The sequence below is a fragment of the Carettochelys insculpta genome, chromosome 2 (assembly GCF_033958435.1).
Source record: "Carettochelys insculpta isolate YL-2023 chromosome 2, ASM3395843v1, whole genome shotgun sequence".
Classification (NCBI taxonomy): domain Eukaryota; kingdom Metazoa; phylum Chordata; order Testudines; family Carettochelyidae; genus Carettochelys; species Carettochelys insculpta.
In genome coordinates, this window is record NC_134138.1 from 163610769 (window position 1) to 163629648 (window position 18880).

General features: G+C 47.2%; 2 protein-coding genes across 2 annotated transcripts; one reads left to right on the forward strand and one right to left on the reverse strand.

Moving 5' to 3' along the window:
- Nucleotides 1–10826: 10826 nt before the first annotated feature.
- On the reverse strand, nucleotides 10827–15098 carry SEC61B (SEC61 translocon subunit beta). Its single transcript, XM_074987967.1, has 4 exons — nucleotides 14952–15098; nucleotides 14763–14860; nucleotides 13728–13829; nucleotides 10827–11180 (listed from the first exon to the last, which is right to left on the reverse strand). Exons 1-4 carry the CDS (start codon nucleotides 14952–14954, stop codon nucleotides 11093–11095), a joined length of 291 nt encoding a protein of 96 aa, XP_074844068.1. The 5' UTR covers nucleotides 14955–15098; the 3' UTR covers nucleotides 10827–11092.
- A 327-nt stretch (nucleotides 15099–15425) lies between these two features.
- ALG2 (ALG2 alpha-1,3/1,6-mannosyltransferase) lies at nucleotides 15426–18447 on the forward strand. Its single transcript, XM_074987966.1, has 2 exons — nucleotides 15426–15757; nucleotides 16318–18447. The coding sequence occupies exons 1-2, from the start codon at nucleotides 15434–15436 to the stop codon at nucleotides 17218–17220; spliced, it is 1227 nt and encodes a 408-aa protein (XP_074844067.1). The 5' UTR covers nucleotides 15426–15433; the 3' UTR covers nucleotides 17221–18447.
- The last annotated feature ends 433 nt before the right edge of the window (nucleotides 18448–18880 follow it).

An 18880-nucleotide genomic window follows, 5' to 3' on the forward strand; every position in this document is an offset into this window, starting at 1 on the left:
TGAGGTGTGTGGGCCGGGTAGGGGGTCTAATACAGTAAACTCTGGAGTTACTCAGGGATTGTTCCATTAACCCCTGCATAACTCGAATTTTCCTGCAAGGGGAGGGGAGCGAGGAACCACCAGGGCTGGTCAGTTTCCTGGCTCCCAGAGTGACAGGAGCTGGGAACCAGGGACAGGCTGGTTCCAGTCTCCTCATGGCTTGCGGGGCCAGGAAACTGATCAGCTCATGGCTGGTCAGTTTCACGTTTCCGCCATTGCAGGGGAGGAAGCCAGGCTAAGAACCTTCTCCCTCGCTCCCCGCAGCCGAAGGGCAGTCAGACAGCTGCACGTCTGAGGGAAGGGAGGGAGAAGGCTCCAGCTGTGGGTCTCCCTGCCCCCCAGCCAGGCACCCTGCTCATATAAGCAGGGGAAGTTCACTCATACAGGGTTCATCTACACTAGCAAGTACATTCGAAATTAGGATCAGAAGACCGAGTTCTTTCAAAAAATATTGCGGAGCGTCTACATTGACACAGTGCTCTTTCGAAATTAACTGCAAAAGAACTCCCCCGTTCTTTCTAAGTTGGTCCTCTGTTCCTGGGATGGGAAAAGCTCCCTCTTTCAAAAGAAAATTTCGAACGAGTGCAAGCATACACACTCTGTGGCCCGCTCTTTCGAAAGAGCGAGTCCTCCATGGCTGCAATCAGCTGGCAGGCGGCGGCACCGCTCACAGCAGAAGCAGAGCTCTGTGGCTCCAATGTCCGGCTGCCTTTCAGCACACTGGCTCCCAGAAACCCTCAGGCAGGAAGCTGAGAGTGTGTAGGCAGCAGGGAGCCCACGCTGCCTTGCACACAGCTTGCAGCCGTGATGACCCAGGGGAAGCCGCAGAACCTCTGGCACCATGGCCAGTAGCTGGGACTCCCGCCCACCCCAGGGGCCATCAGGGACAGGGGAGAGTCCTCCCAGGAGGGAAGCCAGCCCCCCCAAGTGTCAGGCCCCCTCCTGGACAGAGGCTGAGCTGCATGACCTCCTCGCCCTGTGGGAAGACAAGGAGGTCCTGCGGCAGACGGGGGTCTGGCACTGGAATGTTGTGGCGTTTGAGCGCCTGGCCAAGGGCCTCACCAGCTGGGGTCACCCCACCTGGACCCCAGGTCAAGGAGCTCCAGCAGGCATACTGCTGGGCTTGGGACACGGCCGAGCAGCCAGGGGCAGCACCCACCAGCTGCCCCTGCTACCAGGAGCTCGACTGCCTCCTTGGGCACAAGGAGGCAGGACCCCTGGCCATGTACCTGGACACCGCCGACCCCCAAACTGAGCTGGAGGAGACAGGGATGGGGATGGAGGGTAGGACCAGCCCAGACCACTGGCCACCCGCAGGCACCCATGATGGATCCAGGACACTAGCAATGACAAGGGCTTGAGTGAGGGGGCCCTCGTCATCAACGTCCCCTTGGGCCCATCTGGCCTGGCCCCCTCCGACTGCACCTCACCCGAGTTCCTGGAGGGACCCACAGGTATGTACCATGCACGCTGGTGGTCGAGGGGCTGTAGGAGGGGGTGCACTGTCCTGCCCGGGGTGGCCGTAGCCCACCCGCAGGGACATCAGCCCCAGGGCACGGGCAGGCCAGACAACCCCACCACCTGGGCTTCACAGGGCTGACGTGTGGCACCCAGCACCATGCGGGCCGGACAGTACCACGGGCCGCCAGGCCGCGGAGGGACCGAGGGAGACAGTGGAGAGCCAACGCTCCTGCAACCCAGACAGGAAACCCCGGATGCGATCCTTACAAGACTGCCGGGATGGGATGAGAGGGACGGAGGGGGCTTAGGGGTCTGTTCTTCTCCCCTTTTGCCTCCACAGCTCCAGCAGTTGACAGCCAGACCAGCCCCGCGACAGGCCCGGGGAGCCTGACGATGGAGGGGGAGGGGGAGCAGCCCAAGCCTTGGATGAGGCCAGCATGGGGCCGTCGCCAGTCTCTCCGCCAGTGCCACCAGACCAGGGAGGAGGTGGCAGGGATGTGGCCCACACGGCTGCCCTGAGGGAGCTGACGGGCGTCATGTGGGAGTGGCTTGCCATGGAGTGGCAGGCATGGGACCGGGTGGGGTCCAAACTGGATGCCCTCACCCAGGCTGTGGTTGGCCACCTGGCCCCTGCCCGCTGCTCCATTGTGGGTCACCCCCCCACCATCCCCCACGTTCCCGTCACCCATGCATTCCCTCCCCTCCCTCCCAGTGGTTTTCCCCCTCCGCCCCAATCCCACAGCCCCCTACCTCCCCCACAACTGCCCCCCGCCCCTGAGGAGGCTGACCTCGAGGCCCTGCTCCCTCCCCACCTCCCCTTGGCCAGCCTCATCTGCCTGGCCCACATCCTGCTGGCCAGGGCTGGCCAGCTGGAGGCGAAGCCTCTTCCCCTCCCGTACCCCCCGTGCCAAGCCCAGAACAGGCACGGGGACCATGCCCAAGCCACACCCCTACCTCCCTGTGCCACCAACCCCATCGGGGCCTCCAGATACATGGAGGAAGGGGTGGGTGACGGGGCTCACAGCCATTGAGCCCCCTAGAGGGGTAAAGTGCGGCACCCCAGCCCCCTGTTCACTCTTCCCCCTCCCACGCAAATAGTTCTCCCCATTCACCTTCCCCTGCACACATGTATATAGCTCCCCACTAGTTAATGAGGGGCACAGTTTTTCATAGTAAATGGTTTATTTTTATGGTTTACCCTGTCCCCCATGCATGGGTGCTTTGTGTGTGTGTACGTGCAGGGTGCAGGTGGGGGGGGAGTGTGCAGGGTGGGGGGGAGTTACCATGGCCTCCGCTGAAAGGCCGGGCACTGGGCCTCCCTTACATGCGCCCCATCCTGCTGGGCCTGGTGGCACAGGGCAGCAGGGGGCTGTTTGTACCTGCGCCCCGCCCCGGTGGCCCACCCTTGCATATAGGCCTCGTGTTTTGCCTCCACCAGATTATGGAGGATGCAGCAGGCCCTGACCACCGCCGGGATGTTGGGGAGGCCCACCTCCAGCCTGGTGTACAGGCATCTAAAACCCCCCTGAGGTGGCCGAACGCCCACTCCACGGTGTTCTGGGCGCGGTTCAGCCACTTGTTAAAAAGGTCCTGGCTCAGCTGGGTGTGGCCGGTGTGTGGCTGCATCAGCCAGGCCTGCAGGGTGTAGGATGAGTCTGCCGCGATTCAGGGTGGCATCGTGGTGTCCCTGATGGGGAGCTCCCACCAGGGGAGGAAGTTCCCCTCAGTCATATGACGTCCCAGCCCTGAGTTCCTGAAGACCCTTGCGCTGTGGGCGCGGCTGAACCAGACCACATACATGTCCTGGAACCGGCCATTGGCATCAACCAGGGCCTGTAGGACCACTGAGTGGTAGCCCTTGCGATTCATGTAGGCCCTGTGGCTGTGCTCCAGGGCCCCAATGGTGATGTGGGTGCCATTTAGGGCCCCAAAGCCGTTGGGAAAGCCCAGCTCCTGGAATCCCTGGATGGCGTCGTCCAGGTCCCCAGCACACACCAGCTGCCTCAGGAGCACCTTATTGATCACCCGGACGACCTGCAGGGCATAGGGGGATGTGCTCGTGAGCATGGGGAGGGGTGCGGCTTGCCTGCCCATCCCATGTCCCCGGGGTGCCTGCCTTTCTTCCGTCAGTGCCTGGTGCCAGGCTGCCCCCCGCCCCTCACATGCAGTCTAGGTGTGAGTTGGGCATGGCTTACCTCGATGAGGACAGCCCCGACGGTGGCTTTGCCCACCCTGAACTGGTTATGTATTGGTAACTGTCCGGGGTGGCCAACTTCCATTGGGTGATGGCCATCCTTTTCTGCAGGGGGAGCGCCGGCCTCACGTGTGTGTCCCGGTGCTGTTGGGCTGGGGTGAGCCAGTGGCACAGCTCCAGGAATGTCCCCTTGGTCATCCTGAAGTTCTGTAGCCACTGGTCATCGTCCCAGTCCTCCAGTACCAGCCAGTCCCACCAGTCACTGCTTGTGGGGAAGTTCCACAGGTGGCAGATGACCTGGGGGACTGGCTGGGGACGTTGCACCCTGAGGATGGTGTCCAGGAGGGTGGCTAGTGTGGTGGCCACATGGAGCCGCTGCAGCACAGTGGCCAGGACTGCAGCCAGTGCACTGGCCACGGCTGTAATGGAGTGGGAGTGTGCTGCTTAGGGTCCACGAGGGCCCGGGATGCCACTGCCGCTGTCTCTGTCTGTCTGTCTGTCTCTCTCTCTCTCGCTCTCGCACTGCCTGGGAACAGGGTTGCTGGCCCTCAGAGTGTGCAGGCTGAGGTATGGGGGGGGGCTTTAAGGGGACAGTGGGCGGTGGCCTCAGAAGGGCTCATCCACCATGTGACCCTACCCGTGGCACTTCCTGCCCCTGCTCTTTCGAAAGAGCACCCTGGCACTTGTGGACGCTGTCTTTCGAAATTGTGCTGGGGGCCTTTCGAAAGAACGGACTGAACCTTCAGTCTCCGCTGGCGTGTGTGTGTGTGTGTGGACACTCCATTTCGAAAGACCATCTTTCAATGTTCTCTTTCGAAACAGAACTGTAGTGTAGATGCAGCCATGGTGAATTAAGGTAGGTATATATGTTCCTCATTTTAGTGAGTACTCATAAGTAAAGCACTCATTAAATGAGGGGTGAGTGTAATTTGTTTTGAGGAGAAAGGAAAATGGATAATTTAATAAATGATTTTATCATATGAATAAACATTGATAATTATTTGAAAATGGCACTGTTTTCATTTCTGTTACTAAAGATGTAAGTATACCAATGTATACCAATACCATACTTATTACAATATTGCAGCAACTTCACCTCAGAGAAAATAAGAGCTGTATTTTTCCAGAAAAAAAAATTATGACAAAGCTATCTATCAGTCTATCCCCAAATCTATGTAATTGTGTAGCCCTCAGTGCATCATCTAAGTACCAACTAATTTCTAACTAACATGACTTACAGAAAAATACAGGCTGTTTAATTTACTTTCTTATGCATACTGAACATGTTGTGGTTTATTCTGATGAGGGCAAGTTGTGTCACAGTTCCAGCTGCCCACATTTTCATTCCTAAAGAAGACGAGATTGTATATTTGGTAAAGACAACATAACACTGAAGGAACATACTGTGAAGGATCTTAAGTAATTCATGTGGTAGGCTGTGTTACTGTCTGATAGGCTCAGATATGTTACCATACCATGGAAGGTACAAGAGACAATGAAAAGAGCTGACAGTTTCTTGTTGGAGGGTAAACTCCCAGTCTGACGTGATAAAAAAAGATTTAAAAAAAAATCTTGTTGGTTTCAAACAAAGAACTGTCTCAGTATGAAGCAGATTTCTTTAGCTAATGAATTCATGTTCTTGAGTCACTGTCTTTCATGCAGCAATTTCAACAATAACAAACATGATGAAAAGATTATCCAACGCAGTCTATTTGTTGACACAGGATCAACAGTCTGGCTGTGTCTACACTTGCATTCCTCTTTCAAAAGAGGTATGCAAATGAGGTAAATCAAAAATGCAAATGAGGTATACATGTGCATATCTGACACCTCATTTGAATATTCTTATTTCGAAATAGCTTCTTACGAAAGAAGAAAACCAGTGTAGATGCCGCTCTTTCGAAAGTAAACCCCATCTCTGAAAGAATCTCTCTTCCCATAAAAAAAGGGAAGACGGATTCTTTCGCGGATGGGGTTTACTTTCCAAACAGCAGTGTCTACATTGGTTTTCTTCTTTCGAAAGAAGCTATTTCGAAATAAGAATATGCAAATGAGGTGTCAGATATGCACATGTATACCTCATTTGCATTTTCAATTTCCCTCATTGGTATACCTCTTTCGAAAGAGGAATGCAAGTGTAGACACAGCCTCTGATTTTCCAGTTTCTGGGAGTGTTTGCTGATTTTTATCATGTTTAGGTGCACCTTACTTAAAAAAGTGCTGGACAGGTTGTTGTGACCCAGCTTCTACAAACTGTTCTTACCTATATAAATAACTCAGTAAAATAATTCTATGGAATTAAAACCTTTTTGGGGGCAGTGATGAGCACATAATTGTGCCTCACAACAAAACTCTCTGAAGTTAGATGCCTATTTAAAAAATTTTCATACTCTACAAATATTCTCTAGGTTATTAAATGTTTTGTTAATATTTTGCTACCATTGGTTGATGTTCTGATTGACTTACCTAGAATACTCTTACTTCCTAAGAGAGGGAATGATCAAACAACTTTTTACCTAACCTCCCAGTTCTACAGCTCCATATCTCAAATGCCCCAATAGCCTCAGATGCCACCCTGCACTGTTGTGCATTCTTACCGCCACAAAAGGAGCCCATGCCAAAAAGCCAAGAAGGAATCAGTCCATTAAAATAAATCTTCCTAGCTTACTCTCTGTGTTGGACATCTTTCGGTCACATTGGATGGGTCTACCCTTGCACCCAGCTTCGAAGGGGGCATGGTAATCAGGGCCACAAGCAGATTACTAATAAGGTGCTGCGATGAATACGCAGCACTTCATTAGGTTAATTTTCTTCTGTGGCAACTTCAAAGAGTCAAACTTCAGCATGCACTTTTGAGGAGCAATGGGACTTTGAAGTAGCTGGGGGAAAATTAGCCTAATGAAGTGCTGCACTTCATTAATAATCTCCCATGGCCCTGATTACCATGCCCCCTTCAAAGTTTTGGGCAAGTGTAGACAAGCCCATTAAAACCTAAGTAATACAACAAACCTAATAGTTTTAAGGGCTGAATTTGATGGTGCTATGTCAGATTACACAACTCAGGCTCTACACAAGGTAAGACTTCCAGAGAATCAGTAAGCTGTCAGCTTGGTTTATCTCTGGAAAGGACAGACCAGATGCTTCTAGGGCTTGAAAAGCATCATGTCACTTGCAAGGCAATGTCAAGGTTTATTAATTTTTATTCAGCTAAAATGTCTCAGAACCCCTCCTATTTGGGTTAGATTTTTGGAACCATATAGTGACATGTATTTACATTAGAGATGTAAAGTAAGGGGATACATTACAATGTTGAGTTTTCAACAATGACGCACGTGCAGGTCCATAGGAATATTCTTTTTCTTTGTTAAGGTGCTGTGTACTTCAGGGAAGTTGTAATTTCTGATTCACACCATGGTGAAAATGTGAGAATTTCCTGGAGCACCTGTAGTAATCCATTGCTGACAAGTTAGAAAATAAAGAGATTTCATATATAAGGAATTAAATAATTGCATCTAAATTTCAGATTCCTAATACACATATTTTAAAAAAATAATTTCTAAGCGGGAAAAATTTGGGAATAGGTTAGTTATTCCTCCCACCCAAAAGTTTAAACAAGACCATAAAAAACTCACCCCAGGAAAAACTGAAACACCTGGAACATTTAGAATATATAAATGCAAGAGGTAGCTGTTTAATCCCAGCTTCACTGTGCACTCCCCAATGTTTTATAAAATACTAAAGAAACAATATTCCTCATAATTTAGCTGCAAGAAACTGGAGATAATGGAAAGCTGAGATGCTCTGTCCTATCCTCAGATTTCAAATTTGAAACTTTAAAGACTCCTAGGGCCGTTGGTAATGAGAGAGATAGAATAGAGAACACAAGTACTGTAATTTCCTATCCCTATTTTGATAGGGGTGATGAAAACATGGCACAGCAATAAACAGCAGCACCTCCATGACATTGACCTGCTGACACTTCTCTGGCTCCATAAAATCACACCATGGCTACGTCTACACTAGCCCCAAACTTCGAAATGGCCATGCAAATGGCCATTTTGAAGTTTACTAATGAAGTGCAAAAATACATATTCAGTGCCTCATTAGCATGTGGGTGGCTGCAGCACTTCGAAATTGACGCATTCCTGGTCACAGGAATAAGGGGACTTCGAAGTAGGCGGGGTCCTTTCGAAAAGGAGCCCCGACGGGATGAGCCGCACGGCAGGGAGCCGCGTCAATTTCGAAGTGCTGCGGCCGCCCGCATGCTAATGAGGCACTGAACATGTATTTCAGCGCTTCATTAGTAAACTTCGAAATGGCTATTTGCATGGCCATTTCGAAGACACGGCCCATATGAGCTACACAGGGTTTGGGCTACGTAAGGGCAGGAGGAAGGAGTGGGGTGTAGCAGTGGCTATCTGCAGCAGCTTACTTCCTCCCTCAAACCCCACAGGACTGACATAGCTTAATCAACATTGACACTGCTCATATTTGTTTCTCTCTTTTTCCTCCAGAGATGGAAATCCAGTCTCTACATCCCAAGCTGTGTGGAGCTATAAAGGGAATTTTGAGATACCAGGTATGCTTTCTTTGATGGACTGGTGGGCTTTATGTACACTACACAGATTCTAGCAGCACACTCATGTTACTAAGAGTGTGGCAGTGCGACCACTGTTTGTCAGCACTTTTGCTAACAAATACTTCCATCCGCTGATTGGCATCCATGTTCTCAACAGTAGATCACTGTTGCTGACAATATGCTGTTCAGGCTGTCTTTTCCTGCAGCAAAACTTTAGTCTGTTGGGGTAGGGAGGGCAGATAGCACCTCCGAACAACAAAAGTTTTGTAGCTCAACTGCCCATGAAGACATTTTCATAGTCTTTTTGCTAGAGAATGGATCTTTCAAACTGAAAGGTAGCAGAAAACATAGTTTGCATAACACTGGAAAAAACATTGCATGCTTTGATGGAGGTCTCTAAAACAGTATTGAAATGTGGGCAATACAACATTAGGGAACAGTGGTTGAAATATTACAACTCTTAGCCTGTCAGCTTTGTTTCAGCCCATCTAATAGATAATGATCCCTTCTAAACAAGGGTCAATCACGCTAACCTAACTTTTTGTTAATTCATCAAGCCTTAACCAGGGCGCAGGGCTATCAGGAAAGCCAGGGCAATATAAAGCCCACTAATAACTTACCAGGTAGCTTGGTGGTCATGGTACTGAAGAGAGAGGGTGGATAGGAAAGAGGTTCTAGATGCCAAATTTAGGCTGCTAGGAAAGAGATTAAAATCTAGGACCTGCACGGTAGCATTCTCTGAAATGCTTCCACTTACACACACAAAGCCAGGTAGAAAGGCAGAACTGTGGGGTCTCAGTGGGTGGATGAGATGATGATGTAGGGAGGAGGGTCTAGATTTATTAGGACCTGTGGAAACTTCTGGGAAAGGGGCAGCCTATACAGGAAAGATAGGCTCCCCCTGAACCAAAATAGAACCAGATTAATGGCACTTAACATTCAAAAGGCTGTAGAACAGCTTGTAAACTAAGGGCTGGAGGCAAGCCAAGAAGTGTACAGAAGCACATGGCTCAGACAGAAACATCTCTTAGGAGAGGGTCATTATACAGAGATTCTCCATGTTCTACCAAGGAGGACAGGATACAAGGTGATTAAATGGCACTCTTTTTCATTTGACTGTTTTTATGCATTTTAACACATAAGGAAATGGCAGACAGCTAAATAGCAACAATTTTTAAAGTGCTTATACACAAATGCTAGAAATCTAAGTAATAAGATGGATTAACTAGAACACCTTGTATTAAAGGAGAATACTGATATAACACAGAGAAATTTGGTGGTACGAGGACAATCAATGGGCAGTCATACCAACGTACAAAATACAGAACACAACAGGTCATGCTGGTGGGGAAGTGGCACTGTACATGAAAGAAAATGTAGAATCAAATGAAGTAAAAATCTTAATCCAAATGTTCTACAGAATCTCTATGGATAGTAATTTCATGCTGTAATAAGAAGAATATAATAGTTGGGATATATTATCAATATCTTACCAAGCACCTGACCACAATAGTGATAGTGACTATGAAGGGAGATTGAAGAGGCAATCCAAATAAAAACTTCAACAGTGGGGGATTTCAACTAGGTACGTCACCTCAGAATGGGATGCAGAGATAAAGTTTCTTGATACTTTAAATGACTGCTTTGTAGAGCAGCTGGTTCTGGAACCCACAAGAGGAGAGGCAGTTTTGACATAGTTCTAAGTGGAGTACAGGATCTGGCCCCAGGAATAAATATACTTGGACTGTTTTGAAATAGTGACCATAATGTAATAAAATTTAACATCCCTGTGGTGAGAAAATGCCACAGCAGCCCAACACTGTGGAATTTAATTTCAGAACGTGGAACTTTTCAAACACATCATCATAGAGGTTCATCTTAAATGTATACCCCAAATTATATAAAACAGAGGGAGAATCGAAAATTGCCACCATTGTTCAACAATCAAGTAAAAGAAGTGGTGACAGATAAAAAGGCATAATTTAAAAAGAAAAAAACAAAGCACATGTTTAGGCTCTGTTTCAATCATTGTTAAGTGCTCCTGGCTAGGCAAGTTCAAAAGGAGCCTCATCAAGGGCACTGAACTAAAATCACTCTATCCAACATTGAGGGGCACAGATAAGGGAATAAGTCCTCATTCAAGAGTTTATGATGTGCTGTATGAGTAACTGTAGCATCCATATACATGCATTTGGGGGAAAGAAGCGATGGGAAAACCAGTTTAATGGTCCAAAGCTGGCTGACTACACGATCCTTGCTGTAGAACGCCATAATAAAACTACCGGCACGCTTAACACTAGGTTCTACTGACCGAGGGCATTCATGTGTGTTATGTCAAATGTTTTCATGTCTCTCAAATCTTTGTTCCAAAAGCAATTCACAGATGTAATATTTTATTTTCAATGCACGATCGTACAGTATGTAAAATTTAATTTTGAACTATTGTTATAACACTGTTTACTCCAAACTATTCAGAAACCTCTAGAATACTTCAAGACAGTGCTGTGTTGTGGCTCAGGGGCGAGGAGAGGAACAGAAAATACACTGCTCCAATTTACATATACAAATTTTATTTCAAGACCTGTAATTTGAAAATCTATAGCCAAACACACAATGACCTGTGATAGAAAGGCTTCAAATCCTGCACAAAACAGGCAAAAATTAACAGTTCATGCAACACTAAATAAAAGCAACAAGAGACTCCTCCACAGCCATACAGGAAGCTTTCCAAATACCCTCTGTGCGCAGCGAAAGATCCTCCGTATGTTTGGTCCAAGATGTAGGTTTTAAGCTGGCAGACAAATGGATGCTGGTTGAGTCTATGAGCGAGTGTACTTGCCCCAGATGTGCAACATAAATACAGAAGCAATGAAAAGGAGACTCATCACCAACACTGGAACAGGACCACTAGAGAAAAAAAAGAAAAAAAGTCACACTCTCTGCAATACAGAAAGAGAGCTTGTTCTAAAGCTTTGCTAGAACTAACCATTGACTGAGGCATTTAACAGCAAAGTTTTCTCCTGCTACCCTCCCAAAACTCTCATCAAATTAGAATGATCGGGATTGTGTCATTTAGTGAAAAGGTGTTAATACTTTAGTGGAATTCAGGTTTTAGTAGTACAAATTAATCCTTTCAGATTAAGAGAAATAAGCAGCATTTTCTTGGAACTGCTACCTACCATATTAAGACTATATCTACATGCAAAGTTTTTTCCAGCAAAACTGGGCTTTTGACGGAAAAACCCAGGGAAATACAGGTTGCATTTCTGAAAACTGGCATTCCTTGGTCTGGCAACATCTCGCATCAAGCAGGACCAGGGATGGTCCTAGACCAGAGGGCTGGGGCAGGAGGGCAACCCAAGCTGACCTCCTGGCAGCCCCACAGTGGACAGTGGGCCACATCTGGAGCCAGCATCCCCAGGCAGCCCCATGAGGGGCTGGAGCTGGAGCACCAGTGTCCTCTGGCAGGCCTGTGCGGAGACAGGGCCAGAGAGCCCACTGCAGCAGCACAGTGGAGGCTCCCAGGGACCAGAGGGCATTCACCAGCCCTAGTTTGGCAAAATCCTCATCTGGAATCACTGAGGTACCAGAAGGGCATAACCTGTATGACAAACAACCCAAAAAAATTGTAACAAAACTGACCCATCTTCATTTACAAACAATTGTGTCAATATATATGAAGCACGAAGATTGTTTTACATTTCAAATCTATCTGGTGAGTAAGGAACTTTACTATATTGACATCTTGGTACGAAAAATTAGTTCCCCTCCCCCCCGCCCCAAAAGCTAGACTTAGAAGACAAAATAAGACAACCCATTTTTTCCCAATTCAGTAAAAAAAACTCCATAATTCAAGAGCTGCAATGTATATGAATATGAGATGGTCCTTAACAAATAACATCAAAGCATACTTTTTGTAACTCCCATTTTAAAAACAGCACACACACAATGATTTGTAACACATTACTGCAGGACGTTCACAAACTTTTTACATATTCTATTTCTTCACGTGTCTGTTTGTACCACTGCCTTTCTGACTTCCACCCCAAACCTTCTCTCTCTGGAGGATGCTAGGGAGAGTTACCCAACGTTTCAAGATCAAAGTTTGCTATTTAGATATGAGTTGTTCATTTTTCGGATTTTAAACGTTCTCTATTTATTGAAAATAATCAGGATTTTTTTTTTAAACTTTTATTTCTGACACTATAATTACAAAGTTAAAGAGAGGTTGCAGACCACTGCTTTGAGGAAAGTACATTAGTATTTAGTGTCAGGCAAACTGGACATCCTTTAGTAGACTGTTTTGTTACGGACTCCTTTTTCTGAATCCGCACGTGACAGATCTTATATAAGCTATCCCTCCATAAACATATGCAAAACCAAAGACTCCAAAGTGCTTAATCTTTGTGGAAGAACTTAATACCTTGCTAATTACGATCACTTTCAAGGAGGAGTACTAAACATCAGTAAAGAAGAGATTTTACTAATTGTTCTGAAATATAGTCTACATATATTGCCTTCTGTTTCAATATGACTCCATGGAAATAGGCTGTCTCTCTCTAATTCTTGGCTTTATTTGTCCATCAGCCTATCCTGGACAAGGATGAAAGGAGAGAACCCTCTGAAGATGGGATCTATCACTTTTTTCAAAGGGATGAAAATTCTTGAAGAGTCAGAAAAATCTGCAGAAATAAGAAATCCATAGATAGGTGTAGAGGAGAACATGGTTTATAAATGAGATATTTTAACAGCTGTACGAATGGCTGTTTCATTTCAGATTGCTTTTCTTGCTTGTTCTGAAACTTCTTTCTTTGACAGCCAGGTCCAGTACTTGCCTCTCTTTTTGATTTCCAAATTAAGGTAGCTGAGAAGGCACATGCTGAAGATGGGTAAAAAGGCTGGGTAAACACACCTAAGTTCTCATTCCCTAGAACAGAAGGCAAAGATAAAAACAGGGAGAAAACCCGAAATGGCAAAATAAACTCGTGCAGCATGTGTGATCTAAGGCTAAAATGTTAACCTTTTAATATCAGTGTGTTAAAGTGCTCTTCAATTCATTATTCATTCAACTGTAAATAATAAAGCCGTAGATCTCAATCCTGCACTCACTTAAACATATGCTTTATTCTTCTACTGAGAGTAATCCATCTGGATTTCTGTAGGACTGTTTACCGTATTCAAAACATGTATATATCTGCAGATTTGGGACCTTCACAAAAACAATTCAAGCATTCACCTTGACTGGATTGTGTTCAACTTCAGCATTTACCCACATTTCACATTTTCATAACCAAGCCTCCTCAAGGCATTCTTTCTGGCCTATGTAAGCAACTGTGGTTTTTTCACATTCTTGCTGCATAACGTGCAGGCCAGAATAACTAGCTCATGGGGCCTAGAGTACAGCATATAGACATAAAACAACTCTGTCACTCTCTTACTGCTTCTTTGACTTACACTTTGAGCCCAGGGGAGTCCTCTGTGTAGAATCGCCACATGCCGCCGGTGCCAGCGGATGTGGTACGGCCTGCTGTCCTAGTCCCACAGCTGGCATTTTTCCTTTGAGGGAAAGACACAAGAATCAACCTCTGACCTGCTTTAGGCCTCAACTGAGCACCCAGTCACCACCCTTCCTATAGATTTATTTAACCACTCCCTCACCCCCATGCAACCTGTCTGCGGCACTCCCAGACTGATACCATGTCTAGATTGAAGTGTTTTTCAGAAATAATTTATTCCAAAATTACGTCAAAATAAATTATTTCTGAAAAGAGCATTTATGATGCAAGAACATTCTGAAATTGAGCACTCCCACTAGAATGCTCAATTCTGAAATAAAAGCACACATGAGATGCCTCCCTTGAGGCCAAATAGGTCATACTGACCTCTGCTTAATACACACTTGAATCAATTTCAAAACTGAAAGGTGGGGAGGCGGATTGGCAGAAATCCTCCATTTTGGCAGAGTTACTATTTCAAGTTAAATGCTGATATTCCAGAACAACAGGCTTTGCATTAACAACAACGAGAAATCCTACTGACTGCTTAAGGACTAACATGTTTATTGGAGAATAAGGTTTCATGAGCAAAGACTAACTTTTTCAGACACCTGCAGCAGGTGCACAAACTAGGTCTTTGCCCACAAAAGCTTATGCTCCAAAGTATCTGTTAGCCCATAAGGCACCACGGGACTTCCCATTGTTTCTGCGGATGCAGACTAACACAGCTGCCCCTCTGAAGCTTTGCAGTGTGGCCATCCGCCCCCGGGAAAACGGGGATTTGCTACTAAAAGCGTGCAGACAAGCTTTGAGGGCTGCAGCGCTGGGCTGCCAGGCTTGCCTCGCTGCCCTCAGCTACAGGAAAAGAGAGAAGCTAGTTGCCACCCGCCGCCACGAGTAGCGGTGCCCAGTCAGGTCTCCCCAGCGGACGGGCCAGCCCCGAGCTCGGTCCGACCCCGCCGGCCCGGGACTCGAGGGGGCGGCGCAGCGGTACCTTTGCCGGACAGTGGAGCCCGCGGCTCGAGGGGCCACCGCTTTGCTGGGGGACCGTCCGGAGGCGCCGACGTTTGTTCCGCTGGGGTTCGGGCCGGGCTGCGGAGAGAAAGGGAGAGCACGTGAGACAGGAGCGGCACGAGCCCCGGTGGGGACGGAACAGGAAGGAATGGGGGTCTCGCTCTCTCACCATGGCAGCGACGCGGGTCTCAGAACGCTCCCGTCTCCAAAATTCGCTTCTGTTGCTGCTGCCGACGCAGAGACTTTCCGCCTGCCCCGCCCCTCGGCCCTCTCCTCTCCTCTCCTACTCCTACCAGGGCCCTGCGGTTGACTCCAACACTGCCTGACTCCAGCCCCTTCTCAGGGGACTGTCTCTGGAGCATGTATCTCAGCCCAGGTCTCCAGCTGCGATCGTTCTGACTCCTTTCTCTACCCGGATCCCGCTTGAAATGGAAACACTGCAGGTTGCGCGCACTAAGACAGCAGGCAGCGCCAGGACCCCTATGAGGACTAAAGCTGAGGTGTCCCTAGGTGGAAGCATAGCGAGGGCGGCGCTGCGCATGCGTTCTCCGCAGCTGACACGTGGGCAAGCTCAGCATCGGTTCTTCGCCTTCGGGCGGACTCCGCCTCCAGCCCGGCGGCCGCGAGACGGAAGTGTGCGCACGCGCCAGCATGGCAGGCTGCCCGGGCGCGGGCCCGTCCGTGCTATTCCTGCACCCTGACCTGGGCTTAGGCGGCGCTGAGCGGCTGGTAGTGGATGCGGCGCTGGCGCTGCGGGCGCGCGGCTGCCGCGTGCAGATCTGGACCGCGCACTACGACCCCGCGCGCTGCTTCTCGGAGACGCGCGGCCTGGCGGTGCGCAGCGCGGGGGACTGGCTGCCGCGCAGCCTCTGCGGGTGGGGCCACGCGCTCTGCGCCGCGCTGCGCATGGCCTACGTGGCGCTGTACGTGCTGCTGCTGAGCGGGGAGGAGATCGACGTGTTCGTGTGTGATCAGGTGCGGGGGGAGGGGCTGGGGCCGGGCGGGGCCGCGCCGCACGTGCCGGGCTGCGCGCGAGGCGCTGGCGGGGCGGGGGTTGTCACCCGCTTGCTGCGGCCCGAGCCTGCCCGGAGACAGCGGCCCGCTGATCGGAGCCGGCGGCGGGCGGCGAGGGAAGGGTTCACTTGGCCCCTGGGGCGGCGCCGGTGGTGTTCCTGCCGGAGCTATCCAGGGACAGGTGCCCAGGATGGAGCCTGGCCTGGCCTGTGCCGGTGGGGCCAGTCCCTCAGGCATGTGCTGTGCTGGGGAAGGAGATGGGGAGGAGCCTGGCCCTTGGCTCACTGCTCCTTCCAGAGACAGGGGACATATGCGCAACCGCATGGTACTTGCGTCAGTCGGGCGGTGATGGGGAAGAGAAGTTGAGTTAAATTGACCCAACAACCACCTTTCTCTCTCATTTAAAATTCTAGTTTTGAATCTGTAGGTCTAGTATATTTGACTGGATCTTATTGTTGAAACTAGTATTAAATAAACAATACTTTTCTCTCATATTTTCTCCCACCCCTTGATTTGTCTAGGTGTCTGCTTGTATCCCAATTCTCCGACTAGCCAGAACGCCTAAGAAGGTTTTGTTTTACTGCCACTTTCCTGATCAGCTTCTGACCAAGAGAGAATCTTTTCTGAAGCGCATCTATAGAGCTCCACTAGACTGGCTGGAAGAGTATACTACTGGCATGGCAGATTGCATTGTTGTGAACAGCAAATTTACAGCAAATGTCTTCAAGAATACATTTAAATCCTTGAATCACATTAAACCAGATGTCCTATATCCTTCATTGAGTGTCAGTACCTTTGAAACAATGGTGACCGCAGATATGGCGAGTATAATTCCCCAGGGGAAAAAATACTTATTTCTTTCGATCAATAGATTTGAAAGGAAAAAGAACCTAGCTTTAGCTCTGGAGGCATTGTGTGATCTCCGTGGAAGGCTTGATGCTCAAGAGTGGAACGAAGTTCATCTAGTTTTGGCTGGTGGTTATGATGAAAGAGTTTTGGAAAACGTGGAACATTACGAAGAGCTGAAGAATATGGTGACCAAGCTTAATATTAATGAGCAAGTCACTTTTGTTAGGTCTTTTTCAGATGAACAAAAAATTTCTCTTTTAAATAATGCTCTATGTGTGCTTTATACACCAAGCAATGAACACTTTGGCATAGTACCTTTGGAGGCTATGTACATGAGATGTCCAGTCATAGCAGTTAATTCAGGTGGTCCTTTGGAATCTGTTATAAATAATGTTACAGGATTTTTGTGTGATCCTCTTCCATCACAATTTTCTCAAGCCATGGAAAAGTTTGTGAGAGACCCTGCTTTAAAGAAGGCAATGGGAACATCTGGAAGAGCGAGAGTAATGGAAAAATTTTCATCAAAAGCATTTACAGAACAGCTGTACCAGTACATATGTAGATTAACACAATAGCAGACATGCTCATTGAAATTTACTGGTTTGTCATATTTCTGATTCATATATGAGATGGTTAAACCAATATCTATGCTAGCACTGAAATATTTAGAAAACTTGAATTAAATTTTTAAACTACACACTTCTGGAATACTATCTTTCATGCTGGTTGCCCAAAATGACAAGATTTTAAGTGAGGCTGGATTTGTTTACTGTTTATTTTGTTGCCACTGACTACATTGAATATTTGCTATGTATCATGTACTGGAAAATACTGTAATACATTTAAATTTGGCTTCCTAATTCAAACTATTGAAATATTCAAAATTATGGCAAGTCTTATTTCAGATTGTATAAAATGATTAACTTCTATAGCAAGTGTAGAGTAGAAAGTTTAAATAAGAATTAATTTAACAGTGCAGTTCTTTTGTTTGCAAGACTCTACACTATATTTTGTCATTTGAATTTATTTCTGCTGGAAGGCTCTGTCAGATCTCCATTTTTTGTGTAGACAGAGTAATAGAAAATCCAGTGAGCTATACCTCTGTGATAAAGTTTCAAGGTGTTTTTTTTACTGAATGCCAGCCAGTGGTTTGGTGATATTGAACAGACTTAAACTGTCTATTTGTGAATTGTTCTTCTTAAATTATACCATCTAATCATCTGTGATGTTATGATGCCAGTACTAGTTGTTTGTTGTTCTTGAAAAAGTAGCACAGGGAGGTGAGAAAAGGAAGAAATCAAGGATGTCAGATTCCTTTAGAGAAAAATGGGGTCAGGGTCTTACCCCACCAGAAATCCCTGAAATCATCTTGCATATCAGCTGTTCTACTGAATGTCTGTATATACACTGAATTAAAGTACTAAATTTCAATTTGCTAGTTAAAAGTATAACTTGATATACCTCTCCTTTGCAAATTTGCTGAAACCAACCCACTCATACCTATAGCTAGATGAGTAGAAAAAGTGACATTTTTCTTCCATTTCCTTTTACACTGTATGCTATATTAACTACATAATCTGAGGACAAGGAATATCAGATTTCATAAGTGTCTCAAACGATTTTAGTTCACTAATTTATGTGGGCCCAATTCCATTTATTGAATTTTTGTCATATGGTTTTTCACCTACATATTATAATAAAATTTAATTTTGTAAATTGATATGTAAGTTGCATAACGTTTTCATTTTTTGCCGTTTGGGTTGTGTATGGACTCTTTGTACCACAGTATGTGCGCATTTTAAGGATAGACTATCTTTATTCTAAGGCAATGATAGGCAACCTAGGCTAGTGAGTGGGCTGCAGGAGTGGCCCTCCTATCTCTTATGGGGCCACAAGATTGCTGTAATTGATACAGACTCTGGGGATAAGGTAGTTTTACTAGCTGTGTTTGTGTGCCTTAGAATTTGCAGGGCGTACCGATTAGATGCAGAAGGAAATTACAGCTCTAAATGAGTGTTGCGTGCAGTCTGCACACATCACACTGCATGTGCCCTTGCTTTACATACATGTCACTTTAACAATACTGCTAGGAAAAAACATATGTAGCTGTAAACCAGTGGACTCTGGCAAGCTGCACATGGGCAACAGTAAAAATGTGTCGGGGGCCACACATAGAATTCCGAGGGCCTGCAGGTTGCCCACTACTGTTCCAAGGTGTGTACAGAAGTTTTCAGA